Genomic DNA, 27,854 nt, shown 5'->3' with positions numbered 1-27,854 from the left:
TTATTTTAATATATTTTTATTGATTTCAGAGAGGAAGGGAGAGAGAAATAGAAACATCAGTGATGAGAGAGAATAATTGATCGGTTGCCTCCTGCACACCCCACACGGGATTGAGCCTGCAACCCAAGCATGTGCCCTGACTGGGAATCAAACCATCTCCTCCTGGTTCATAGGTTGACACTCAACCACTAAACCACGCCAATCAGGCAGTGGCTTTTTCTTAAATTTCTTCCAGGCCTAATATGGTGCCCTGCGTATGTTTTTAGACAAGAAGGTTTTAGCAGAGAAGAGGCTACTTGTGTATCTGACTAGTCATTCTGGGAGAATGTGTAGCACCACAAAGAGGAATGAAGAAGGAATGGCAAACCAGCCTACTTGGTCATCAGCCAGATCAGCTGTGGATGACAGATGATAAAGATAGGTCACTTGCACAGAAATGAAGCATGAAAGTATATTTTGCTGCATCTATACTCCCTGCTATCTCAGTATAAGATTAATATGTGTTAATTATGGAAGTTTTAGAAAGCATAGGCAATTTTAAAGAAGAAAATAAGTAACTCAAAATCTCAAGGTTCATAGATAATCAGTATTATTACTTTGGTATATGTCCTGCCATACATTTGCTTTTGATACTGCACATCTACAGATCCTTCCACTGTGTTGTCCTTTGAGAGGTTGTACTATATAAGCATTAGAAGCCAGCCCCCGTAACTTGCCAGAGAAGCTTTATACTTCATGACTTTAAACCCGTAGCATCCATAGCATTTAGAAGAGGTCTGAGAAAGTGTAGAGTTCACCTACTTGCACTTGCAGCAGGAGCTAACGTGCAGTTTGAACATAAGATATGATTACACAGTTTGAACAAGAGGTATGTTTTAAAGGGCTCAGCTGCAGCTAAAGGGTCCCAGGTTCCATTACAGTCAAGGGCACGTGCCCAGGTTGTTAGCTTAATCCCCAGTAAGGGAGCATGCAGGAGGCAGCCAATTGATGATTCTCCCTCATCATTGATGTTTCTCTCACCCCCTCCTTTCCGCTCTAAAAACAATAAAAATATAGTTTTTTAAAGAAATACGTTGTAAATGAAAGCTATGCCTCCAAAAAAATGCCCAGTGTCTGTGAAATAAGAAAGATTAAGATTGCTCTTCCTGTGTTTAGGAAGCTTAGACCTATATGACTTTTGATTTTATCTTGTATTATTCCAGAGACATAAGAACAGTAGAGACTAAATTTGTTTGAATTAGACATTTTGCTTCACTCAGAAGTATTAAAATGACTGGTTATATTGAAAAGTGGCATTTTGCTCTTTTCAGAAGTACTCAAGACAATAGACGAGGGAGATGCCGATGATGTGACAAAGCAGAGGATTCACGATGGAAAGGAGAAGCCCGGTGCTTTGTGGCACATCTACGCAGCCAAGGACGCGGAAAAGATCCGGGAGCTGCTCCGCAAGGTGAGGTGGCACCCAGGTTGCAGACTGCAGGTCCGAGAATGCAGGTCCGCGAATGCAGAGACAGCCTGCCTAAGGTGTTTCATGTGGGTTTCTGGCATTACAGACCTGTGCCTCTCGTCAAAATGCCCCGAAGGCCTGAATCTACACCGAGAGGATGTTGTTTAGAAGAAAGCTTTGGCCCACGAGGGACACTGCTACAACAAGTTGGATATATGCTGTTCGTAATTTATTGATCTTTCCGTCTTTGTGTTTTGGTCATGGCTTCAGGTTGGAGAAGAGCAAGGCCAAGAGAATCCCCCTGATCATGACCCAATTCATGACCAAAGTTGGTACCTGGACCAGACCCTTCGTAAGAGACTCTACGAAGAATATGGTGTGCAAGGCTGGGCCATCGTTCAGTTCCTGGGAGATGCCGTCTTCATACCTGCTGGAGCCCCACACCAGGTGGGTCCATTTCAGGAACTGGGCCTCATAGTCCCATGAGCTTCTTTATTTCTTTCCTGCTGATCTGGCAATAAATATAAATGGCTGGATTAGACAGATTGCTCTTAAACTATTATACAATTTATGTTTGGTTTTTAATTTTCTTCTATGTGATTTTAAATGCTCATTTAGAATTTTTCAAACAATGGAAACTATTAAAGAAAAAGTGAAAGTCTCAGCTCAACTCCCATTACCCTCCCCCCCTTTAAAAAAAAAAAATATATATATATATATATTTATTTTATTTTATTTTATTTTATTTTTTTTTTTTTCAGAGAGGGAGAAAGAGATAGAAACGGTTAATGATGGAGAAAGAATCATTGATTGGCTGTCTCCTACATGCCCCACTGGGCATGTTCCCTGACTGGGAATTGAACCGTGACCTCCTGGTTCATAGGTAGACGCTCCCATACCCCTTTTTGATCCCCTCATCCTGCCTTCCTCCGAGGTAGCCTACTGTTAATAGTTTTGTATATATTTTTCTAGATACTTTTCTATGCATATACTAATGTTTTATATTTATAAATTTATACTTACAGTTTTTCCACAAGTGTTGTCTTTATAAAAATGAAATTATTATAAGTATTTCTGAAGTTGTTTTTTTAACTATATAATTTTGCATATGTTACTAAACTCTAATGCCTGATATTTTCCCTCCCAGGTGCACAATCTATACAGCTGCATAAAAGTAGCAGAAGATTTTGTATCTCCAGAACATGTAAAGCACTGTTTCCGCCTGACGCAGGAATTCAGGCATCTCTCTAACACTCATACAAATCATGAGGATAAACTGCAGGTAAATAACTACTCCTTCACTTCTCATCTCCTACTCGATTACACACATAGGAGGCACATTCTGTTTCCTGAGAGTATGCTCTGGGAGGTAAAACTGTGGAGAGTAGAGAAGACTCATGTTTTAACCTAATAATTCACAGTGTAACAGTCTTCTCTTTCTCCGCCCTGGGATACAGACTGTTTCAGTGTTCACTGCCACTAGACTGACTTCCCCAGTCAGGTGAGAAAAGCATTGTGACAGTTTTTTTTCTGAGAAGGGATATTTCTCTGGAGTGGCTTCTCAGAGCAGATTTCTGTGCAGACTCAGTCGCTTAGAGCTCTGCTAATGACTCAGTCCATGGCCTAAGAGGAGTGGGGGTTGTTTCCCCCTGTAGATCTAAGCTGGACAATCAGATTCAGTTTTCCTCTGTATCTAAAGTGGATTAGAACTTTAAGGGCAGAACTTCATTGTTCACATCCGGGTGCTTTAGTAGCATAGAAGAAGAAAGAAGCAAGATTGCCTGAGCAGAACTTCAGCATTCTGAGTACACACTCCAGCCTCTCACTTAATGGCCTGTTTGCCTCCATCAGCCTGTGGCTCAGGTGTGTCTTCTTTGGTCAGTGGCCAGTGCGGTTGGAGATTTTTCTTGGTTGTTGGTATTTTCAGTCACCTTCAACCTGTTCCTTTTTCAAAATTATAAACCATTTCAACCATCAAATTCTTATACAGAGTATAATCATATTGATAAGTAGATAACATTGACATTATAGACATAATGCAAATATTCAGGCATACATATTTTCAGATGACACCTCCGTTAGGTTTCACCTTCTATCAGGTTACGTCCCATCCTCTGCTTTATATTTTCTGTGGTATTTTTTTACCACCCAACATTGTATTTTATCTGTTGATTTCTATCCCTACTATAGTATAAGCTATTTAAACTATGAAGGCAAGGATTTTACCATTTTATTCTCTGCTTTTCCCTAGCACAATATTGGTTGTATAGTAGGTACTCAGTAAATATTTGTTGAATTAATACAAAAATTTAGTAGAGAGTAGCACAAGGGGCTTGTGTGCCCATCACACAGCTTAAGAAGAAAAACACGTATATGCATACATATAATATATACAACATAAACATTGTTGGAGTCTCCATCCCATCTCCCTGCTTTCCTTCCTCAGAATACTCACCATCTTAGTTTAAAACTATCTTTAAGTTATTCACTTTATTTCAGTAACTTTTACTCTATCTTCTTACCTCATTCTAGAGAAATTAGAAAATAAATATCAGGGAAAATACCCAATAATCCTACCTGCCCACTTTGAGTGCATTCTTATTCACTACAGGACCTTAGGCGAGGTTCTTAATCCTGGAACCTTGATTTCTTCAGTTTCTCGTCTGTAAAATAAGAGATAATAATAAAATGTACCTCATGGGATTATGGTAAGAATTAAATGAAAGTCCACATAAAGAACTTAGTAGTCATGCACAGCACATAGAAGCACATAGATGGTGATGATTAGATAGCCTTTCAAATGATTTCATTATTCCTTTTTGAATATAGACCTTATGTCCTATGTGACTTGTAAGTCTGCTTTAGGATGGGTATGGGAAGCACACAGTCCTGGTTGAGGGCCTTCCTCACTAACAGCAGGCATATAGGCAGCCTAGAACACACGTTTTCATTTGCAGAGACAACAGGGGCTGCCATGCTCTGACTGCCGTTTGCTCTCCCCAGGTGAAGAACATCATCTATCACGCAGTGAAAGATGCTGTTGGCACCCTCAAGGCTCATGAGTCCAAACTGGCCCGGTCGTAGGCTGGAGAGATTGCAGACTCCCCTGTGAAGCAGGTCTTTCACTCCCACAAACCGGAACGGCAGGGCTCTGCTGGAGCAGAGGTGCTTCACCCGGAGCCAGTGTGGTCAGTATTACAAACTCCAGCCACTCTCTTCTACGCTGCCTCAACACTGAAGGCTGTGACACAGGAAAGCTGCACAGTTCACACACAGCTTCGGACCCCAAGCCGAGGGTGCCACATTCCCATCCTGTGGTCTTTGGGACTGAATGGCCTGAACATCGCTGGCTTTCCTGAAGTCTTATGATCTGGGATTTGTGGAAACCAGGACTGTGGGCACACCTTTCTTTTCTTTTTTTCTTTTTTTTTCTCTCGTGCCTAGTTAATTGGGAATGTTTGGAGGTATGGGGAATCACATAACTGGTACAAGTAGGGGCTCATTGCTTAAACATGCCTGGTGGAAGCCTGGCAGTGTCTCTGCACGTGACCTCTGACACAGCCCATCCCAGGAGACAGGGTGAAGCCATTCCCCACTATCTCCCCCGTGAACACTGGGGTCTTGCAGGACCCAGGGAGGACCCACTGCTTTTCCCAGGAGGCTCCAGGATTAGGAATGTGTGTATTTAGTGAAAAATAGGTTTGTAGTGAAATAGTTACTATTTCATGAAAGTAGATATTTTTAGAACTTTTGAAATACCGCAGTTTTCCTGGATTATGAGGAAAGGCACATTACATTTAGTCTTCCTTTCGATGAAACACTTTGAAGAAATATGATTTTTTAGAAATCAACTGCCCATTATAGCACAAAATCAGCCAAAGCAGAATTTAAAAGAATTGGCGTCTTGGGATTCTTTTTGTTTCTCCCCCTCCCATCTCAGTCCTATCTTGAGGGAACAGCCATCTGAGAAAGAGCGTTGTCCTGTCTGAGCTGTGGTGTGCTCCACACACACACACACGGTGACTCCAGGAACATTTCCATCTGTCACCAGCGTTCCCTCGGGACGGACTCCGCGTAACAGTTCCAAATTTGAGGGAAAGTGATTTTCCTACATGAGGCTTTTTGTTTTTGGGGGTTTTTGTCCAGAAATATTTTCAGTGAAACTTTCCAACTCAGTGGAGTTTTATTAAAAATTTATTTGAAAATAATGGAATTCATTGGCCCATGGGTACATTGGATAATGTATCTTCTTTCTGGCTGTACTGTAGTGCCCTGAAGGCTTGTTTATATGTTCACAGGTTTTTTTTGTTTTTGTTTTTTTAATAAAAGTCATTTACTGTAGAATACATTTAATTTCACTTTCTGTATTTTAATTTTGTTGAAGGGCTGATTGGGATTTCCATGTTCTTATTAAAAATCTAACAAATCTGTTTTGAGTGGACTAAATTCTTCTTGTGCCAGCCATTCTAAGAACAAAACCAGCCTGGCTATTGTAGCTCAATGGTTGAGCATCAGCCTATGAACCAGGAGGTCACGGTTCAGTTCCCAGTCAGGGCACATGCTGTGTTTTCAGGCTCAATCCCCAATAGGGGGCATGCAGGTGGCTCAGTGGATTAATGATCAGTGATTATTTTATCATTGATGTTACTATCTCCCTCTCCCTTTCTCTGAAATCGATGAAAATATAAAAAAGGAAATAAAAAGCAAGGCCAGGTGGAGGGGGGGTTGGAAGTGGAGGACGATTTGTTTTCAGATCTTCATTACATTGCTGCATCTAATTATCCTTTGCTTCTCAATTTGTTCCAAATTGGGAAAGGGAAGTGCCAGATCATTGTGGTTTGAGGGCTTGAGGGTGAAGGGAAGGGAGCCACATCAGAGGGACAGGAGGAGGGGTTATTTATACTCGTAGTGAATGGAGTGGAGAAGGTGGGACCCTACCTTCCTGGGGAAGTTTGCCGGGGAGGGGCTGGGGGGCGGTCTTCAAAGCAGGTAGCCGGGCTGCCCACTTAGGAAATGGCTCTAGATCCATCTCAGAGTTGGCAGGAGAAGACCCCAAAAGGGATTTGTTGTTATCAAACAGCAATGAAAGTGGCTTGAGGAGTTAGGACAGACTGGACTCTAATTAGAAAAGGCCTTTTCAAGAGGAAGTTGTAAAGAATAGCAAGAGGGGTCATTAGAGGCCACTTCTCAAGCCTGTTGGAAATGACTTCCAAAGTGTTTAAGCCTGGAAATACAATTATCAGGGTGGAAATAGATCGCCGTGAGGTTCAAAAGATAACGAGTTTGAATAGGACCATAACAGGTTCAGAGCTCCGAGCACCTCCTTTGAGCCTGCACAGGCACGGGGTGATGCTGTGACCGCCAGGATTACACCTCCACATCAAGGGCAGATGAATGTGGAGGGGACAGGAAAGGAAAGCGTCGGGGAGAAGGGGAGTTGTGGAGGTTGGCCTTCGTTGCTTTGGTGAAAATCGGGAGGCGGGCTGGGGCTAGCCTACATTCTGGGTATAAATGGCTTCAGAATTGGGGCATACACAGCTTCCAGTGCTTGCTTGCTGATGGAAGTGAAGCTGGGTGGAGCTCCCTGTTCCACCTCCTACCTAGACCCCAGGCCTTCCAAGAAGGCCTGACTCCCCTCCCCCAGAGGAGCACAGGGCTCCCCTGCAAAGCTTAGGCACTGACGATGCTGAAAACGCAGGTCAGATAGGGGGTTTTTCTTCAAACCGGGGTGATTGGTGGGGTGGTCAGGTACAGCTATACCTTGACTTCAAGAATTCTTGGGTAGATGTCTTTATGGGGCCTGGGAGGATTTGCGAGTCATCATTGGGAAAAGAAGCCTATTTAAAGTACACTGCCTGGGTTCGTATCTTAAACACATGACTTAGTGGTTTTGTGACACTTGGTAAATTATTGAACCTCCACAAGCTTCCCGTTTCTTTATCTTCGAAGTGAGGATAATCATAACCTCTGCCTTAGAGGGTGGTGGTGAGGATTCACCGCAATAATGCACGGGAAGCTCTTGGCTCGGGGCCTGGCCCACAATCAGCGCCCAGAAGCCATGGCTGTTCTTCCTCTTAAACATCCTGTGGGATGGTTAAGCCTCTCGGCACCGTGTGGGCAGGGCAGGGGGCGGCTGGGATGTCAGGATGGAGCCGCGGAGGCCTCCCAGGACTTCCACCCGGGCTTGGAACCTAGGCCGGCGGAGGGGAGAGCCGGGCTCTGAGGTCAAGGGCGCATGCCCGGGACAGCAGGTGCGGGGGGCGCGCGGCCTCCCCTTTAAGAACCGCCACCGCCCACGGCCCGCCGCTGCGGCAGGGACCTCCCCTTTAACGCAGGGGCTGGTGCTCCGCGGCCGCCGCGGCTGCTGCTGCTGCTGCTGCTCCTGCTGCTCCTGCTGCTGCGGCTCCTCCTGCGGCTCCTGCTGTCACCGTTCGACCTCAGCAGCTGCATCCTCGGCCCTGGCGGGGTCCGCGCCCCGCGCCCCGCGCCCGCCATGGTGTCCTGGATCATCTCTCGCCTGGTGGTGTGAGTGCCGCGCGCGGCGGGCGAGGGGGCCGGGCCGGGCCGGGGCTGGGGCTGGGCTGGGGCTGGGGCTGGGGCTGGGGCTGGGCTGGGGCTGGGGCGGGGGCTGGGCGGGGGCTGGGTGGGGGCTGCGGGGTATCGAAGCCCGGATGGACCGCTCGGGGCTTCACACAGCACAGTCATTCGTCCTTATTTGTGGTCCCAGAGACATGGAGGGTGGGACCCAGGACTGGGGGGAGGAAGATACTGAGGAGCCTGGCAGGCCTGGCTTCTACCCCTTTTATCTTGAATTTCCCTGCTCCCTCGCCCTCCCTCATCCTAAGGCTGAGCAGCATGGATTGATTTATGGGGGAGGCGGGCATGTCCCTTCCCCCACCTAACAGAGATGTCTGAGGAGCTGCTCCGATCTGGGCCCGCATCTCCCTGGGGGCAGCTAATGGAAGCGTGAGGAGCAAGGCCGGCCTCGTTATGCCTTACTTTAGGGCCATGGCAGCATCCTTGGCCTCCCCAAAGGGCTGGCTTCCCCTCCTCTCCCACTGACTGTCAGGGGTGGGGGTGAGGGCACATTCTCTGAAGGGCCTCCGGGGGTCCTGTCTGGGCGTGGGGAAGCAGAGACGTTTGGGGGGACGATATGTGGGGGTAACCCAGAGAGGACGTATGTGCTCAGCCTGGGATTGTGAAGGCCATGGAACGGGGCGTTAGTGGCCTCCATTCCACATCCCGGCTCCGGAGGAACCTGCTCCCACAGCCCAGGTTTTGTCCTTGAGGATCCCACCCCACCCCCTCTCTACAGGCCAGGTTGGACGTCCCCTGCCTCTCACTGGGTCCATGTGGGAGCAGGCAGCAGCAGCAGGGCTGGGCGGGCTGGCAGGGCGCCTCAGGAGCCTCAGGACCCTGGCCCTCCGCTTCCACGGGACTGACAGCCCGAGTCCCCTCCCTGCTGCCTTCTTCCCATTCGGTGTGGCGTGTGTTTGTGTCCTGGCTTCCTCCAGACCGGAATCCCCTTCCTTCCTCTCTTTCCCACCCCACCCAGAGGGAGTCCATGTGGCCTTCGGAGTGGCTGCTGCTCTCCTGTCGGGATGAGCTCCCTGCGGGCACAGCCCTCGGATCCCCTCCCCTGAGGCCCGTGTGTGGTCTCCACTGGGATCACCACCAGGTCCACTCCACGGGGCCGGGTCCTCCCCTGAGACTGGCCCCAAGAATAAACCTCTTTGCCCCTCCCAGGGCTTCCTGCCCGTGCCCTCTGCTCCCCGGGGCCTCAGTGGTGCTACCGGCTGCCAGGTTGAGTGCCCTGTTAGAGTATCGGGAACCCTTGCCGACCTCGCCATACCCAGCATGGCTCTGAGACAGGGCAGATGGGTATGAACGAACATGGTGTTGGGGAAGGAAGACACCCTGGTGGCAGTAGCCGGACACCCACTCCCATATGGGTGTGTGCATAAGCAAAGGATCCTGGCTGAAGAGACTGACCACATTGGGCCCTCTGGCTTCTGGGCCTTTCCATACCTCGGGGTCTGGAGAGAAACTGGACAATAGAGCAGGGCAGGGACAGCGCCGTGGCTGGCTAGGACTTCCATGCATGTGTGTGACCTGAGTCTTGAGCTCATCCATCCAGTTCCCATCACCCACCCAGGGGCTGGTGCAGAGCTGGGAGGGAGCGGCCGCCGCTCTTGGCCGAGGGGCCCCGTAACCATGCCTGCCTCCCTAGGCTCGTCTTCGGCACGCTGTACCCAGCCTACTCTTCCTACAAAGCCGTGAAGACAAAAAACGTGAAGGAATATGTGAGTGTGTGGCCCTTCAACTCCCACCCGCCCAACCCGCATGGCAGAGATAGGGGAGGGCAGTGGGTCATGTTATAAATGGGGTGACCGTACCAATGCTGTCGGCACCAGTGAGGCCCTGGTTCAAAGGAGATTCCTGTGTGTTCCTTCCCCCGGCCCAGGTGTGACCCGCAGGCATAATTGACGTCCTGAGTGTTCCCTTCCCCGCAGAACGCCCAGGGTGGTTGGCAGGCAGAGGCCCCTCAGGCCCCAGCCGACGCTGCCCTCTGTACCCTCAGGTGAAGTGGATGATGTACTGGATCGTCTTTGCCTTCTTCACCACGGCCGAGACACTCACCGACATCGTGCTCTCCTGGTGAGGCCCAGCGACCCCTCCCTGGGCTCTCTCTGCCCAGCCGGCCATGAGGCCACAGTTCTGTGCGGTTCTGGATGTCCCCCTCCCCCTGCCCTCGACCCCATCCAGGCCTGTCTTGATCAGCAGAATAAGGACAAACATATTTGTTTTGTGGCAGCCAAAGCACCACAACGCAATTCAGGAAAGCTGTTGCTGCCAGGCTTCCTGTGACGTCTGGCAGGTCACAGCTCTCTAGCCTCTGCTTCTCCATTGGTGAATGTTTCAGTCCTCCACACATTGGGTGATTGTACTTCCAAGACATTTTTCAGGCACTACTGGTCTATGTATCAACACGATGAGGACAGGGAGGGCACGTCTCCATCATCTCTATATTCACAGCAGGAGCTCAAAAGTGTTCATTAAATGGGCAGATGCGTTTGGAAGAGAAGACCAACAGCACACACACAGTACACGAGAAGTCAAGAGAAGGGAGTTTTAGGGAGAGGGAGAGGACAAAAGATCATTGCATTTATCAGTTACAGTTATTCCTCACTTAACATGATTGTCAGGTTCTGCAACCTTTTTAAAAATATATTTTTATTGATTTCAGAGAGGAAGGGAGAGAGAGAGAGATAGAAACATCAATGATGAGAGAGAATCATTGATCGGCTGCCTCCTGCACACCCCCTACTGGGGATAGAGCCTACAACCCGGGCATGTGCCCTTAACTGGAATCGAACCCAGGACCCTTCAGTCCATAGGCCGATGCTCTATCCACTGAGCCAAACAGACTAGGGCAGGTTCTGCAACTTTAAGCGAAGCGACATATAATGAAACCAATTTTACCACAGGCTAATTGATATATTAATAAGAATTAAGTTCTACAGCGGCTCATTATAACAAAATGGCATTGAATGAGGAGTTATTTCAAGACCTGCTGTACCAGGGCCTATGGCCTTTGAGAAAAAATAATTTTAGCACAGGGAGGAAAGTGGGCTGAAAATTGAGGGCAGGGAGTATAGATGCCTCTTGACTAGCACAGGCAAAGGAGAGAGCTTTGATGGCTGCTCTGTGAGGATGTAGGAGACATGCCTGAAGGAGTTTGTGATCTGAGAGAGGGAACCATGGGGAAGGAGAATAGTCCGTAAAAGCAAGGGGCATGTCTTGGCAGCAAGGGATAGTGCCCAGAACACAGCTGGAGAAGCCCTAGTCTATATTTATATTATATGTTTATTATTATTGATTTCAGAGAGGAAGAAAGAGAGAGAGAAACATCAATGATTAGAATCATTAATAGGCTGCCCCCTGCACGTCCCCCACTGGGGATCAAGCCCATAACCTGGGCATGTGCCCTTGACCAGAATCGAACCCGGGACCAGTTCACAGGCCAACGCTCTATCCACTGAGCCAAACTGGCTAGGGCGAAGCCCTGTCTTCATGGGGGAAAGGGCAGAGAAGACATGGGTGAGGGCACAGTAGACCTAGAAGGTTAGGGAGCACCCTGGTGTTGACCCAGAACAGAGGAGTAGGGGGTCTTCTTTCAGGTTGGGGACTCCCCAGAGAGAAGAGGGCAAGGGAGCCACTGCCGAGGGGCCTCCCACTGGGCTCACTCCTCACCTTCCCAGTGGGGTCGTGGCTGAGCCTCCCCATCAGTCACTCCCAGGGATTTGAAGTGGCCGGTCGCCTGAGCCACACGTGGTGGGAGGCTCGCCAGAGTCGCACAGGCCATCAGCGCGCCTCCTGACGCCCTGCCCCGGGTTTGCCTCTGTCCCACAACAGGTTCCCCTTCTACTTTGAGCTCAAGATCGCCTTTGTGATATGGCTGCTGTCGCCTTACACCAAGGGCTCCAGCGTGCTCTACCGCAAGTTCGTGCACCCGACGCTGTCCAACAAGGAGAAGGTCTGCTCCCAGCCCGCCCGCCCCAGGCCACGGCAGCCCAGCGCCCGCAGCCACGTCCATGCCCGGCCCTCCCAGGGCCCGAGGTGGCCTGGCAGGCCCGGCCTTCTGCCCCAGGCAGGGCCTGGCCACGGGGGCCAGCCCTCACCTCCTCCTTGCTCCCCGCTATGACCCCTCAGGAGATCGACGAGTACATCACCCAGGCCCGAGACAAGAGCTATGAGACCATGATGAGGGTGGGCAAGAGGGGCCTGAACCTGGCCGCCAATGCCGCGGTCACAGCCGCTGCCAAGGTGAGACGGGGGCAGAACCAAGCTCCTGGGACCCCACCCGTTCACCTCGTCCCCCCCTCGATTCGATCCTGCTTCCACCCTGTCCTCAGGGCTGTGAGGGTTTGGGGCTAGTGCAGCCGGGGTGCCAATCCTAGCTCCACCACAGGCCAGCTGAGGGACCTCCACTCCCCGAGCCACAGTTCCCTCATCCGTGCGAAGGAGAAGGATGGCCCCAGCCTGCGGTGCCTCCTGAGGGCTGGATGAGGTCCGGGCCGGGAAGGCACTGCGCCCGGGGGCCTCCCCGGGGCCGCTGGGTGACCACGCTCTCCACCCCGCCCCTCCTCCGGTGCTCCCGGTGCGTGGTGGCGACCCTAGGGCCAGGGGGTGCTGTCAGAGAAGCTCCGAAGCTTCAGCATGCAGGACCTGACCCTGATCCGGGACGAGGACTCGCTGCCCCTGCACGGGCCCGCCGGCCAGCTCCGCCCCGGCCCCGGCGGCCTCCTGGACACCATTGAGGACCCAGGTACAGGCTGGGCAGCCAGGCGCGGGGGCGAGGAGGCGGCCGGGTGGGAGAGACCCCCGGACCCCTGCCCTCCTGTCCTTCCCACAACCAGGAGATGACCCCGCCCCGAGTTTAAGGCCTGGCGCGAACCAGGCCGATGCCCGGACAGAAACCTCCGAGGAGGATGTGGGAGACAAGGCCCCTAAGAGGCTCAAACCCGTCAAGAAAGTGCCCAAAAGCGAGGTGAGAGCCAAGAAGTTGGGGAGAGGGGGAGGGGTTGTGTCTGCAGGCTGAGCGTCCCCTGACCCCTCCCTCCCCTCCCTCCCTCCCTCCCGCAGCCACTGGCTTCCAAGACGGTGAAGGCCCGGCCCAAGAAGAAGACCTGTGGAGGCGGTGACTCGGCTTGAGGTCCCGGCCCCTCAGGCGCGAGCCCGGCTCCGCACTGTGCCCGGAGCCCCTGTGTCTCAGGCCCGGGGCCCGCAGATGGCTGTTTCTGGTGCCGGCCCAGAGGCCCCTTTTCTGGAAGGGCTTGGAAAAGAGGAGGGAGGCCCTGTCGAGGGGGGTGGGGTTTGAAGGTCGAGGCTGGGCCTGGAGCTGAGGACTGAGCCACCCAAGGAGGCGGGGGCTCCTTGGAACCTGAACTGCCGTTGTCCCCGTCCCGCTCTCTGCGCCCACCCAGTGCCTTGCTAAAGCCATGGCCACCGGCTTCTCAGAGGTCCTACCGTGCGCCTGCTGCTCTCCCTGGGCCGGGGGCGGTCATACCCAGATGGATCAGAGCCGGGCCTGGAGGCACCTGGGGAGGGAGAGGGTGGGGGAGCTTCGGGGAACCTGGGCAGGGGCTCCAGGCCATAGCCCTGAAGGGAGGACAGGGCCTCAGCGTGTGCTGAAGTGACCAGGATGGCCATGCGGGAGCTGGAGCTGGGGCATTGGATGAGCTGTGGGCTACACGTCCCCACTAGAAAGAGGTGGGGCTCCAGGGGTGTGCGTATGAGCGTGTGTGTGCGTGCGTGCGTGCGTGCGTGCGTGTGTGTGTGTGTGTGTGTGTGTGTGTATGTGTTTGAGGTAAAGGACTGTCCCTCCAGCAGTGACCTCCTCCCACCCTCAGCCTCCTTCCTAGTCTCTGAGCCTCAGAGGATGACAGCCCGTGAGGTAATGGGGCTGTGAGGAGTGGCTCGTCTCCTTCTCTGCCCTCAGTTCTTTTTTTGCCTCTTCCCTTTCCTGCCCCGCGGCTGGGCTCCTCTACGCGTCGGGGCCCAGAGTGGAGGCCCCTGGGGAGCCAGCTCCTTTTCTCCACACCCAGAGGCCCGTCCTCCTTCCTCCCAGACTCCTCTTCCTGTGCCCAGCAGACTAGGCCCCCTGTGAGCAGACCCTGTCCGAGCCCAGCCTCCGCCGCAGTTTCCGTCGGAGCCAGGAGGACCGTGCGAAGAAGGAACATCCAGGAGCCAAGGGGCTCCCAATTCAGAGGAGAGTGGATGCTCGCTGGACCTCTGGCACCGGACGAGCCAATAAACCGAACTCTGGCACTTCGTTCATGTCAGCCTCTGTGCTTGTTCTCGCCCCACCCAGTCCCGGGGTGGGGGGGACCTGAAGTGAGACTCAGGACCTGGCTGTGCGAGGGAGTGGGAGACAGAGTTCTGGGGAAACAGTTTTGGGACCAGGAGGCATCAGGATTTAAGAAGAGATAGGGGCCTCAACCCTCTAGGACCTTCTGCCCTGAGACCCTCCCCAAATGGACCCTCTGGCACCTCGTGAAAAGTGCCAGGTGTGAACCCCGATAAGGCCTCCCCTGCAGGGCTGGAGGGCTGGATGGCCACAGTGCCCACAAAGGCTGGAAAACATTGGGAGGGGGCTGTGAGACTCTGAAGGAGGAGACAGGTGGGTTGGAGAAAGAGGTGGAGATAGGAACCAGTCCCAAGGCCCATGTCTGACCTGGGAACAGACAAGGAGACAGGCACCCAAGGTCGGGAGCCAAAGAAGCAGCCCATGTGGCCCAGAAGGAAGGGAGGGAGGGAGCCCTGAGCTGCTGGGCTGGGTTGGAGGACAGGGGGAGACTGCAGGGCATGGGTCCAAGCCCGTGGGAAGAAGATCCAGGGGCCGAGGGACACAATTGGCTGAGATGAGACCCTGGAAGGCAGGACTCGGGAGAATGGAAAATATGGCAGAGGAGCAGAAGCAGCATCAGAAGATAAAGGAAAAGAATGGAGAGGGAGGAAAGGAGGGAGGAGCAGAGAACGGCTCAGCTTCATGGAAGGGAAATGGAGGAAGCAGAGCATGGTCTGGGGTGGGGAGTGTGGGGACCTAGCCCCAGCCTCTGGCTGCTCCAAGATTGGCGAAGTGCCCCTACACCAGGCTTTTCTCTCCCTCCCTGGCATCACCGGGTACGGCCTCCAGCCGCACTTGAGCCACGCTGGCCAAGCAGGGCCAGACTGAGGCTGCGGTGGAGGTGCGGTGTGAGAAGCCATCGCAAGGTCATTCCTTTCACCACTGGCCTCTGAGCAAACGGGCCCCTTTCTACATCAGGAGAGGAAGTGTTAGGGCAGAGTTCAGGGGAGAGACTCCCTTGTTCTAGAAAGATCTCCAGAGAGTAAGATGTTAAAGTCTCATGCTAGCAGCAACCACAAGGCCAGGAAAACAGGGTAGGCCCTCTCTGACCTAAATCCTATTTGCTGCATTACACACACACACACACACACACATACACAGGTACACACACACACAGGTACACACACACACACAGGTACATACACACAGGTACACACACACAGGTACACACACACATGCAGGTACACACACACATACAGGTACACACACACAGGTACACGCACACACACACAGCTACACACACACACACAGGTACACACTTGCACCCACAGTGACCGGTAGCTAAAGAGGTCTCTGCCAGACTCAGCATTGCCAGGCTCTCCGTGCACATCTGGGTTTCCCTGTGTCAACAGAAACCCGCTCAGATTGCCAAGCTCATTGGTCCGTTGCCATGGAAACAGTCATTCTCCTAGAACTTGGCCCAAGGCCTGGCCACTGTAGTGCAGGGGAGGAGAAGAGAGATGGAGGGTGACAGAAAACGCGTGGGAAGTCTCCCGGCAGGAGGCTGGTGAGCCCTGGGGCCACCCGCCCTGTCCCCCAGTAGGTCCCTCTAGGCCAGGAGAGTGGGTCAGAGAAGTCACCCCGAGGTGTCAGACTAGAGCTATGTGGAAAGGGCCCAGTCACTGCCTGGGTCCCAGTGGGCATTGAGGGATCCTTCGGGTTTTTTTGTTTGTTTGTTTGTTTTGTTTTAATATATTTTATTGATTTTTTACAGAGAGGAAGGGAGAGAGATAGAGAGCTAGAAACGTCAATGAGAGAGAAACATCGACCAGTTGCCTCCTGCACACCCCCCACCAGAGATGTGCCCGCAACCAAGGTACATGCCCCTGACCGGAATCAAACCCGGGACCCTTCAGTCTGCAGACTGACGCTCTACCACTGAGCCAAACCGGTTTCGGCAAGGGGATCCTTCGTTTTGATGTGGGTGCTGAGGTCTGGCCCTGTGTCCCACAGCCACGCCACCTTGGGGACAGGGGCAGCCCTCCAGGCCTCGGTTCTGGCTGGAATGGCCTTGGGCCTGAAGCTTCCTCAGCCAGCTCCCCCTCCCTTTCTTCTGTTTGCCCCACCTGGAAAAGCTGCTTAAAATGGGATTCCAGGCTGTGACGTCAGAGCAAAGCCAGCAGCTCCCCCCTGTGCCAGCTTTCCTTGATCAGCAGAGCTGAGCCCAGCCTTGCCCAGCCCGGATGAAAGAGGGAAGGCAGAAGAAGCAGAGGAGGCAGGGATTCTGGGCCATGGTGCCCATAACTGTGGCATCCAGGATACCATGGAGAGAGTTTCCAGGCCAAAATTCACCGCTGGCTTCTCTGCTGCCTTAAGTTTCAACCAGTACATGACCATCTTCCTCCTGAATTCCCCAGTTCTTTCCTCTCTGCATCAGGCCTGCCTGGGAGAAGAGGGCAATCTTGAGTCAGAGCCATTTGGGTTTTGCCTGAGAGTTTGTTCTTTTATCTAGGCTGGAGGCAGTGATGCTTGGCAGGGATGCCTGCAAGAAGGAAAAGTACCACTAGGTGGCGCAGCTCCCTCCCAATATGGGTTTCCCTGGCTTCTGCTGGAGACAGTCTTCCCTGCAGCCCATCTGCTTAAAATAGGTGAGCAGGGAGCCTCATGCCTCACTCCCTGGAGCTGGAGGTTCATGAATAAAGCATCTTGCCGGTGGACAGGTCAGCCATGGATTCTCAAGCAATCGCTTCACAAGCTCAGCCTGTGTGCACATCTGGTCCTACTCCCCACAGGAGGTCAGACTAGAGGGCAGGTGTTCCCTTTGGGTGAGAATCAGGCACCTCCGGAGAGCAGGGAGATTGCAAGACTGACCCTGGAAGGGCCCTGCAGCACAAGGGACCCAACCTGGGCTTCTGAAATGGCATCTCGAGAGGCTGCTGGAGCTGGTTTCAGGGTCAGGTGGGGAGAGTTAGGGAACCTGGGAGGGACAGATTGGGCCCAGAGGAAAGGAAGCTCATCTAGCTGCAGGATTCCACGGATATGATCTCCCTGACGGCCACAGTGGCAGTCCCAGGCCTGCCGCAGGTTTCCCCATCCTCTGTCCCTTTATTTTCTTTTTTAAAAATCGATTTTTAAGCCGAAACTGGTTTGGCTCAGTGGATAGAGCATCGACATGCAGACTGAAAAGTCCCAGGTTCAATTCTGGTCAAGGGCATGTATCTTGGTTGCGGGCACATCCCCAGTAGGGGGCGTGCAAGAGGCAGCTGATTGATGATTCTCTCTCATCGATGTTTCTAACTCTATCTCTCTCCCTTTGTCTCTGTAAAAAATCAATAAAAATATATATTTTTAAAAAAAATCAATTTTTAATTGATTTCAGAGAGGAAGAGAGAGACAGAACATCAATGATGAGAGAGATCAGCTGCCTCCTGCATGCCCCACTGGGGATCAAGCCCACAACCTGGGCACGTGCCCTGACCGGGAATTGAACCCTGATCTCCTGGTTCATAGACCGAGGCTCAACCTCTAAGCACGCTGGCCAGGCCCCCTTCATTTATGTTCGCCGGGAGTGTCATGGATTGAAAAAGAAGACAAAGACCTTAATCTCTAGATCCTTGAATCCCAAGGTATTTTTGCAGGAGCCCAGGCTGAGGATCCTCAGTGATCTGCCTTGCCTGACCTCTTTCCCAAACTGACCCCACCAGCCCTGCATCCCTAATGAATTACCTCTCCTTTTGTCCCGGCCAGATGAGTGATGAATAAATAATGCTGCCTGAAATATTGATGGCCAGTTTTACACCAGGATCCCTCAGCTATGCCTGTCACTGGGGAACTCGAGAGCTGACAGAGAGATGGATGGCCCCCAGAGAGCTCCTCCCTGCCTCTGCCAACAGAAGGTCTTTCTTTGCCAAGATTTCAACCTGTTCCCATCTCAGCCAGAATCATGATTCACTCTTACCAAGTAAGAAGAGGAAAGATCCCCAGACACTGACTCAGCTAGCCCCCAGGGGTAAGCTAAACCAAGCAGAGACCCTTCTTGAAACCTGTGCCTCCCGAGATGCGATTGAGATCGATCCCATTTCCACTGTTCTAGGTCCACGCTGGGCCTGTGAGGTCCAGCTTTCCGAGTGAGTCAAAAGGAGACCTGCAACTTCCCCGCCCCCACCTAAACTATTTAGAGCCAGAGCAGAAGGGACTGAGTGCTCCCAGTCCTCTCTGGCCTAGGTCACTCTCACCTGGTTTTGTTTTCCCTGGAGGAAGGGAAGGGGAGAGGAGGAGGAGGAGGAAGAGGAGGAGGAGGAGGATACTTCTGAGCCCTCCTGAGCCCAACTCACCCAGCACCAGTGCCAGCGCCCTTTGCAAAGCCTGGCCTTCTCCAATCTTTGCCTGTGCAGTGCCTTCTGCCCAAGCACGCTTGTTCTCCTGTTTCACCTTGACCAACGCCTGTGTGCACCTCAAGTCCCAGCTGAGATGGGGCTCCCCAACCCCACTCCTTCCGGGCCTATGCAGCATCTGCTCTTCCTCCCTGACAGCCCACATCACCCTGTTTGTTTCCCCATCACCCTGAAAGCCATGTAGCAGGCGATGGATCTACCGGCTTCCCACAATTTCCCCAGCATCCAGTAAGGGGCCTAGCGTCCAGTACGCACTCGGCACATTTCTGTGGAATGTCTGAAGGGCGCCCCTGCAGCGGTCCTGGGGAAACACCAGCCTTCAAACCTCAGCATCCCAGTGCTGAGGTGTTTGCCTGCCCCTGGGGGTGCTGCCCAGATCAGCCCCTCCCTCTGGTCGCCCCGTTGTGCTCAGGCTCACTTGCTCTCCTTTTCTCTCTCTCACACACACAGATGGGAATCAGCTTTCCAGCCACATTCAGTTCTCACTTTAATTCGAAAGCTAAATTGGGAGGAAGAGCAGCTTCACACTCCCAATTTAGCCTGGGAGAGAAAAAGGGAGCCAGCCTGGATGTTGCCAGGGAAAGGAGGAAGTTGGGTTTGGGGCAGGGAGTGATGGCAAAACATATCCAAGAGAAGACTAGAAACCCCGCCCACCCACCTCCTACAAATAAACCACACCGAGCCGTGACCCCAGGATGACCCCTAGAAGGCTTCTTTCCTGCTTCCGTGCAGCCCCTCCATGCATCCTCCCTGTCTAGGGGTGGGTGAGAGGAGGCAAAGGAAACCTGGGTTTTCAAAACCATCCAAAGGCAGAGCTCCTGCTGCTTTGGTCACTGGTCGCAGGAAACCAGGAAGTCCTTCTTAGGTCTAACTTGAATCCCTCTTGTGATAGCTGAGACGGAGGGTGAACGAAAACAGAATCCACAGACACTTTCCCACTCACATTCACAGATGCCGATAGGTGGGAAAAACCTACCTGTCCGCCGGCAGATGCGTGGATAAACACAACGCGCTATCTCCACACCATGGAATATCATTTAGCCTCAGGAAGAAGGGAAGTTCTACCACACGCTGTAACATGGCTGAACCATGAGCCCGTTGTGCTCATTAAAATAAGCCCGTTGAAAAAGCACCAGTATGACTCCAGGGGCTGTGGGGAGGGAGCAGGATGGGGAATCCGTGTTGTGTGGGTACAGAGCTTTTGTTTGGGGATGATGAAAAGAAATTCTGGAAAAGGACATTTGGGATGGTTGTGTAACACTGTGGATGTGCTTAATGCCACTGGATTGTACACGTAAAATGGTTAAAATAGGCTACGTATGTTTTACCACAGAATTTCTTTAAAGATACACTGAGTCCAGTGTTGGCTTTAAGACACAGTCACCCTGCCTCATGGCTCTCCCTGCGGCTGAGCCAGAGGGAACCTGCGTCCTGTGAGTCCCAAGGACGCCCTCCCTTCGCCTGCTGATAGGAAGAGAAGCGCTGCCTCAGCCCAGAGCAAAACCAAGCCCCTTGGGGGATCTCCGGGAGAGGGCGGACCCTCCCTCCCTCGCTGCACCACTCCTCAGTGGACAGCTGGATGGAAGCTCTTCCTCCGGCTTCCGGCCCGCTTCCTCTCCAGTCCCTCACTCTGATGCTCCCTAACCCGGCTTCCACATGGGGGTGATAGGAGGAGGAAAACAAAAAGACACGCTTCCATCCAGCCTCTCCGACGATCCGACTGCCGCTGTACATGGAAATGGGTGCACTTGGGGCCCAGCTGCCTGTCAGCCAATTTGGGCACCAGCTTTTTCTTGCTGGGAGGCCCCTGGAGGGCGTCTGTGGTAACTGGCGAGGATGCATCCAATCCTGCCGTCTCTCCTGGACCATCGCATGGGCATGGTTTCCTGGCTGGTCTCACCACCAGCCCTCCCCACCCAGTCTCCTGCCGGTATTTTAAAGCCGCACGTGGCTTTCTGACTGCCTGGGAACCACTTCAGTGGGTGGGAGCCGGGTTAACAGCTCCCACTGAGCTTCCCCCGTGAGAGCACGGATCACACTCCTGTACTTGCTTATTTACTCATCTGTCTCCCCGCTAGGCTGTGAACTGCCTAGAGCAGAGCGAATGTCTGATAAATAATTGTTGGGTGAGTGACTTGAAATGATCTGTTCACAAGTCTGTCTCACCTATTCCATTTGACTCAGGAACCCCTGTAGGGGGACAGCTTTGTCTGACTCATGCTGGGACCCCAGAGGGTTTGGTATGAGGGAGGTTCAGCTCCAGGGTCCTGGAGACAGACTGTCTGGACTAGAATCCCGGCTCCCCCTTTGCCTGGCTCTCTGACCTCGAGCAAGTCACCTGCCTTCTCGGAACGTGTTTCCACATCAGTGAAATGGGGGCGAGAATGCATGGTGAGGACAAATGCCCGCCGAGGGTTTAGCACAGAGACTCTCACCCCGTAAGAGTGCCTGGGGGTGCGGGTGAGTTAGAGAATGCACCTGGAGATCCAGGAAAACCGAGGAAACAAGCACTACCCACCACTCGCTGCTGCGTTCCGTGTTTGGAGGTGAGGGTGGGGGTGAGGGCAGTGCCAGAGTCGGGTAACCCCGGGCTGCCTGCCCCCTCACACCAGATCTGCAGCATCCACGCTCCCCTGCCACAAGCTGAGCAGCCCCGGCTCCGGGCAGTGGTGAGGGGCCAGAAATAACCGTGGTTGCTATTCCTGCCTTTCTGGGCTGGATGGAAACACTGCCTTTCTCATCTAAAGGCTGCTCCACACTTCCTGCACATCAGTGGTTCTTATGTAACACTCCCCTCCCGCTGCCTGCCCAACGAGCTTCCAGCGATGTCTGCAGTCAGCGTTGCCATGCACTCGGCTGGGGGCGGGGGGAGCAGAGAACTCACCGCACCCTGGATTGTCCTCTAAGCCCACGGTCCTGCCAGCCCTGGCCTGGGAGACAGGCCCCCCAGCATAGAGCAGAGGGGCTAATGGCCAAGGACAGTCATTGTTTACTGCATCCGCAGGGGATTCTGGGACAGAGAGGACCCAGAGAGCATTACCTAATCGTCCACCTACCTCCACCCACTCCCTATCCCCTTAACAGACCCTTGTGCCGCCTCCCCAAGTTATTATGTCCATGTCTTCCATCTCAGGCCCAGCCTAACTCTGTCTGGCACATGACCCCTCAACAGACTCTGAGGACAGCAGCCCAGACCCCAACTCTCTCAGGCAGACCCCACCCTGTCTGGGCCCAGTCCTCCCTGGTCCCCTCCCTCCAGCCTCTGGACCCCGTCTGGAGCGTGCAGAGAGCCCCCTCTTCAGAGCCCAGGAGACCCCGTCTGCGTTCCTCTGCATGGGTCCCTCTCAGAACTTGCCTTCTGCAGCTATGCTCGGACTCAGGCTCCCCTCGGGCACCCCGTCCTCCGTCGCAGAGTAGAAGAGACGGCTTCACACTCCAACACTCTGGGTGATTCTCTCTCTCTCTCGTCTCCCCTGCCTTTCTCTGTGCCTCTATTTCTCCCCGCCTTCTCAGCGCACCTCTGTGCCACCCTCTGCCTGGTCTCTCCAGGCTTCTTCTCACCCCTCTAGACCTGGGGGGCGAGCAGAGCTGCCCCAGCCCCTGAAGACCAGGCCCTCCGTGTTTCCGTCAGGGCCCGTCAGCCGTCGGAAAGTGTGACGGGCACCCTAGACAGAACCAAAAAGAGAGTCACTTCCTGAGTCCCGGGGCCGGCCACCGCCGCGGCAAACCACAGGCTGAGCAGCGCATGTGGGTGCTGACGTAGCCCGGGGTTGGGGAGAAGGAAGCGGCAATGGAAAAAGGGGCTTGTTTTTCTCCGAAAGCGGCAGCTTGCTCCGCTCTGGGCTGGGTGTCTGAGACATGACGGTTCCCTCTGGCTTTCTCCTGGAGCCCCTGCCGCCATGGACAAGCTCAGTTCTCCCCTCACCTCTGCCTCCTCCTCCCCCTCCCATCTGCAAGGAAAGTCTGGGCACAGACAGCAGCTCAGACCTGCAGACCCTCTGAGGGCCTCTCCCCCCTCCCAGGGCTCCTGGCCCCAGTCACCTGGTGGCCACGGCCTGAGAGCCCCAGACTCACCCCTAAACAGGACGTGAGGCTGCACGGTGCACAGACCAGGGTGCCTCCAAGCTGGTTGCCTTGAGGCCCCAGGCCAGTTGTTGGCCACAAGTTGGGTGCTCCTAAGCCCACGCTGAGATTTGGCTCCTTGGAAGGGGACAATTCTTTTTAGCACGTCTCCGCCCCTTGAAGTCACAGCAAACAGAAGTGTGCCACTGGCCAAAAGACAGCTGAGAGGAGTGTGGGGTTAACTCAGATGCCCCACGCCTGCCCTGCTGCTGAGAAGGCAGACCAGCAGCACGACCCCACCCAGGACACCGGCTCTCAGCCTTCCCTCCCGCCGGCTGTCCCCACACAGAGCAGGCTTGGGGCTGGGCTGCCTGTGGGAGCTCTGAGCCAGCTCCTCTCCCTGTCCCTGGGAAGGGCTGCCTTGTACGAGGACACACCACAGAGGCCGGGCAGGGGTGAGAAGGCCACCTTCTCCTGCGTTTGAGCTGGAGAGGACAGAACAGAGGAGATGAGAGTGGAGGGGAACAGCTGAACCCTAAACATCCTCACTGCCTGCACCTTAGCCTGAAGCTCCAGAGGGATCATGGCCAGACCTCCCTCCCCCCGCCCCCTGAGGCCTTCACACGCTGTCCGCATTGCCAGGAATGCTCTCCCCATCACACTCCTCTGTGCAGAGTTGGTTTCTGCTCATCCTTTACGTCTATGTAAATGTCACCTCCTCTGAGATGACGTCCGTCCCCTCTCTGGCATGTTGCACTTATCATAACCTGAAACTATCCTTTATATTTATGTAGCTGTTTAATTCCACCTATCCCACTGAATCGTGGTTTCCCGGAGGGCAAAACTACCTCTGCCTTCTCCACTGCGGAATCTCCAAGACTTAGCACTGCATCTGATACAAGCAGTGGCCAATAGACTTTTTAAAAAAATAAATGTTTTATTCAGTTTACCTCCTACTACTTCCCAACAGGAACCTTCTCTATTTCAGCCCATTTTTCCTAGACAGGCAGCATACGGACTCTCCTGGCCACCCCACCCCCACCCCTGGCCTGAAACTGCCTCTCCCTTCCTAACCACAAAGTGTGGTCCTTCTCATGTTCTTTCTCCTCCAAAATCTCATCATCCCTGCCCTATTCTGTCCCCTGAAGCCTTTTCTTCCCTTTGTCCCCTATGTCCTTTGGTGTAACTGACTTTTGGCAGCTAATGAGGCTGCTTTCTACTTTTTTTTTTTTTTTTTTTTTTTTAATATATATTTTATTGATTTTTTACAGAGAGGATGAGAGAGGGATAGAGAGCTAGAAACATCAATGAGGGAGAAACATCGACCAGCTGCCTCTTGCACACCCCCTACGGGGGATGTGCCCGCAACCAATGTACATGCCCTTGACCGGAATCGAACCTGGGACCTTTCAGTTCGCAGACCGACGCTCTACCACTGAGCCAAACCGGTTTCGGCTGCTTTCTACTTTTTTATTGACTGATTGATTTTAGAGATCAATCGGTTGTTCCACTTATTTATGCATTCATTAATTGATTCTTGTATGTGCCCTGACCAGAGATGGAACCTGAAATCTTGGTCTATCAGGTCAACTCTCTAACCAACTGAGCTGCTCAGCCAGGGTTTGCTTCTTATTCTTAATTCTTTTTTTGTTTTGTTTGCTTATTTTGTCAGTCTTTAGCTAAGGATATTATTTTCCCATTTATTTTTAGAGAGAGTGGGAGGAAGAGAGAAAGAGGAACATCAATGTGAAAGAGACACATTGATTGGTTGTCTCCGGCACACCTCCCAACCAGGCCAGATATTGAACCTGCAAACCAGGTATGTGTGTTCCCTTGACCAGGAATTGACCCTTTGCTGTGTGGGCTGTCGCTCTATCCACCGAGCACACCAGCTAGGGCACCTATTCTTAATTCTTATGTAACTTAGAACCCAGACTTCTTCTACCCAACGGTAAGTTCCTTAGAGACAAGGGCCTATGCCGTAGGCCTTAGCCCAAGTCCTGCCCACAGTTAGTCCTCAGAAAAGATTTTTGTTGTGGATAATGAGTGTATTAATCAGAACCTCCTAGGTTGTCAGAAACAGAAATGTGCCTGTTTTATTTTATTAAATAAAAGAGGAATTTCGCCTGCATAACTAAAACCCCCAGACTTTATCCGGAGAATCGCTCTCTGTAGATGTTTTCTCTCTGACTTCCTCTGCACTGGTTTCCTGGGTAGGCTCTCCAGCCTGATGGCAAGATGGCCTCCAGGCTCACATTCCATTGGCTGAGTGCCTTCAGGGGAAGAGAATTCCTGTTTTGAGAGTCCCAGAAGTGATGCTCATGGGCCTGGTTTGAGCCATGTGCCTGTCCAGATTCAATCTTCATAACTAGGAAGATGGAATGCGCCTCGACTAGAGCGTGCCTAGGTGGATGGCCAGGCGTGGGCGACGTTCACACTTCCAGATGCAGGATGGGGTCATCTTCCCCACACACACACACATGGATTGGGGTGGTTCCCCAAAGAAAGGCACTGGCTGCGGAGTAGTTATGAAAAGAAAGGAGCATTGATGATGGGCACCCAAAACAGAAGATGTATACTACAAGGATTTCCATGGCTCAGCTTCAGCAAGGACCTTAAGAGTGCTTTAGGTCAGCTTGCACATTAGAATCACAGGGGAACTGGTTTGCCCTGCCTTTTGGGGGACAGCGCGGGGATACTACGATGAGGTGCTTGCTCAGTTCTGGCACTCACAAGCTCAGGAAGATTATGATTCAGTTGGTCTAGGGCAGTGGTTGGCAAACTCATTAGTCAACAGAGCGGCAAACCTCGGCTCGTGAGCCGCAGTTTGCCGACCATTGGTCTAGGGTAAAACCTTTCTTTTTCAGGGCTCCAGGGGTGAGTCTTCTGCACAGTCACAGTTTCAAATTCTGCTCTAGGAAATGATGTTCTACTGCAGCGAGAAGGATTCAGATCAGCTCTGCGGGACAATGCCCCCTGTGTTAGAATTGAAATGTTTCTCCCTCTCTGTGCCACTGGTCAGAAAAGGTCACTGGGGCTTGCTCAGAGGCCAAGGGTGTGTGGGTGGGCTGTGGGTGACCCTGTGGGTCAGAAGCCCCTGAGAACAACAATAGCCACTGTTTATTAAATGCCAACTGTAAGGCAGGCCCCGTGCTTTGGGACTTCAAAGATGGCAGTCCATTTAAGTTTCAGTCTTCACGATAACCCGTTATGTGGAAATCATGAACATTAGCCCTATTTTACAGCTGAAGGAAGCAAGATACAAAGAGCCCGGGTTAGGTACCTCACCAGGGAGTGGCAAAACAGGCATTCAGACACAGAACCATGTGACCCTGCTTAGCGGGGCCTTCCTGGCCTGCAGGAGGCCCCAGACAGGCTCATCACTCCGGCCCCTAAATGGACAACTCCGTGGGTAGTTGGTGGGAGTGGGTCCCCTACCCAGCCCTAGGCACTGGGATGAGGAGCTCAGACCTAGAGCAGAGAGACAAGGGAATCCTGGTTCACTGCAGGGTTCCTTAAGAAGACTTTTATAGGCCTCGCTGGTTTGGCTCAGTAGATGGAGCGTAGGCCTGCGGGCTGAAAGGTCCTGGGTTTGGTTCCAGTGAAGGCACACACACAGGTGGTGGGCTTGATCCCTAGTACTGCAGGAGGCAGCCGATCAATGATTCTCTCATCACTGATGTTTCTCCCTCCCACTTCCTCTCTGAAATCAATAAAAGTATATTTTTAAAAAGATTTTAATTTTGCCGGGATCGGTTTGGCTCAGTGGATAGAGCGTCGGCCTGAAAGGCCCCAGGTTCGATTCCGGTCAAGGGCATGTACCTTGGTTGCGGGCACATCCCCAGTAGGGGGTGTGCAAGAGGCAGCTGATCGATGATTCTCTCTCATCGATGTTTCTAGCTCTCTATCCCTCTCTCTTCCTCTCTGTGAAAAATCAATAAAATATATTTTTTTTAAAAAGATTTTTATTTAAAAAAATGTGTGTGTGTGTGTGTGTGTGTGTGTGTGTGTGGTGGGGGTGGGACGGTTACAGAGGGATGAAGCCCAAGAGAGTCACACACACACACCCACCCCCCATTCAAATCCCTTGACCCCGCCTTTCTGCGGCTCTTTGGTTCCTAGAGACCTTGACCTGCCCACTTCCCTCCAGGTGTCATCAGCGCCCTCCTTCCACAGACACATCTGCTTTATTTTCATTTTTTCAAATGCATTTTTATTGACTTCAGAGAGGAAGGGAGAGGGAGAGATAGAAACATCAATGATGAAACAGAATCATCGATCGGCTGTCCCCTGCACTGGGGATCGGGTTTGCAATCCAGGCATGTGGCCTGACCCGCATCGAACCTGGTTCATAGGTCCACACTCAACCGCTGAGCCACGTCGGCCAGGCTGCTTTCTTTTTAAATTCAGGAAAAACAACAACCCTTCTTCCCCTGGATTCAGAGCTAGAGCTGGTCTTCCGCCCCCGGGATCCCTGTTGTCTTTGGGGTGTGCGGACCGGACAGGGAAGGGCTTCCCTGCTCGCGTCCACTCCCCGGAGGCCTGCGGTAACGGTTCCGCCCCCGCACCCTCTCCATCGCGGGGAGGGGAGCGTCGCCCGCGCGGAGCCCGGTCGCCTCGGCGGCGGCGGCTCCCCGGGGGCCGCGGGGGGAGCCCGGCTGCGGCGCCTGCTCAGTGCGCGCTCACTGCGGCTCCCGCGCCCCCGGCCTGGCGCGGCGCCGGCGCGGAGCCCGGAGGGGGGGCGGGAAGACGGCGGAAGAGCCCGCTCGGCCGGGGGCTCCGGAGCCGAGCCGGAGAGGGACCTCCAGGGGGCAGCACCAAACCGCTGAGCACGTCCTTTCCACGTCCCAGCCCGGGGTCCCCAGGCTGCCCGCAGGGAAGCCCCCTTTTCAGACTCCCGCCTGTCCACCCCACCTCCACCCATTCTGGATAAAGATGGGAAAGCCTCCCACCACCACAAGGATCACAGTGCCTGGGGGGAGGGGGGAAAGGACTCAGGTCTCCCCTAGGGCAATCAGATATCCCCTCATCCGGTCACCCAAAGGTGGCCTCTTTCCCGGAGGACACCTTTCAGCTCTGGGTGGCCAAGAGGGATCCCCAA

At 53.2% G+C, this 27,854-nt stretch overlaps 2 protein-coding genes and 1 long non-coding RNA gene across 10 annotated transcripts in view; 2 read left to right on the top strand and 1 right to left on the bottom strand.

Moving 5' to 3' along the window:
- The window catches only part of KDM3B (lysine demethylase 3B), a 57,771-nt gene extending 51,895 nt beyond the window's left edge, over window positions 1–5,876 (top strand). For 3 of the 6 annotated variants that reach the window (XM_045576541.1, XM_045576540.1, XM_045576542.1), the window contains 4 exons: window positions 1,311–1,450; window positions 1,718–1,894; window positions 2,595–2,729; window positions 4,405–5,876. In XM_045576541.1, coding sequence (XP_045432497.1) covers window positions 1,311–1,450; window positions 1,718–1,894; window positions 2,595–2,729; window positions 4,405–4,509 — 557 coding nt within the window. In that variant the 3' untranslated portion in view covers window positions 4,510–5,876. Of the gene's footprint in view, window positions 1–1,202; window positions 1,226–1,310; window positions 1,451–1,717; window positions 1,895–2,594; window positions 2,730–4,404 lie in introns of those variants that run through there. The other 3 variants (XM_036425006.2, XM_036425003.2, XM_036425005.2) reach the window with 2 other exon arrangements.
- Window positions 5,877–7,649: 1,773 nt separating this feature from the next.
- Window positions 7,650–14,281, top strand: REEP2 (receptor accessory protein 2). Of its 3 annotated transcripts, none has more exons than XM_036424122.2 (8): window positions 7,650–7,972; window positions 9,678–9,750; window positions 10,029–10,105; window positions 11,864–11,984; window positions 12,161–12,274; window positions 12,635–12,776; window positions 12,868–12,998; window positions 13,094–14,281. In XM_036424122.2, the coding sequence occupies exons 1-8, from the start codon at window positions 7,941–7,943 to the stop codon at window positions 13,160–13,162; spliced, it is 759 nt and encodes a 252-aa protein (XP_036280015.1). In that variant the 5' UTR covers window positions 7,650–7,940; the 3' UTR covers window positions 13,163–14,281. The 3 variants fall into 3 exon arrangements, with proteins under 3 accessions (XP_036280015.1, XP_036280014.1, XP_036280016.1); XM_036424121.2 differs by having other exon boundaries at window positions 7,666–7,972; window positions 12,629–12,776; XM_036424123.2 differs by lacking the exon at window positions 9,678–9,750 and having other exon boundaries at window positions 7,667–7,972; window positions 12,629–12,776.
- LOC123651797 lies at window positions 12,167–27,759 on the bottom strand. The gene is made up of 3 exons (XR_006740729.1): window positions 27,748–27,759; window positions 23,941–23,943; window positions 12,167–12,330 (listed from the first exon to the last, which is right to left on the bottom strand). It is a non-coding gene; the product is annotated as an uncharacterized LOC123651797 (long non-coding RNA).
- Window positions 27,760–27,854: the final 95 nt, after the last annotated feature.

The sequence above is a fragment of the Pipistrellus kuhlii genome, unplaced genomic scaffold (genome assembly GCF_014108245.1).
Source record: "Pipistrellus kuhlii isolate mPipKuh1 unplaced genomic scaffold, mPipKuh1.p scaffold_m20_p_8, whole genome shotgun sequence".
NCBI lineage: Eukaryota > Metazoa > Chordata > Mammalia > Chiroptera > Vespertilionidae > Pipistrellus > Pipistrellus kuhlii.
The sequence above is the reverse complement of the archived record's forward strand: the minus strand, read 5'-3'. Positions and strand labels throughout refer to the sequence as shown.

What these genes read in the sequence shown, in the direction of transcription:
- REEP2 (XM_036424121.2), top strand. Translation starts at nt 7,941, where the DNA reads ATGGTGTCCTGGATCATCTCTCGCCTGGTGGT. An exon ending in ATCATCTCTCGCCTGGTGGT is followed by an intron (nt 7,973 to 9,677) that starts GTGAGTGCCGCG and finishes CTGCCTCCCTAG; the next exon opens with GCTCGTCTTCGGCACGCTGT. An exon ending in CGGTCACAGCCGCTGCCAAG is followed by an intron (nt 12,275 to 12,628) that starts GTGAGACGGGGG and finishes TGGCGACCCTAG; the next exon opens with GGCCAGGGGGTGCTGTCAGA.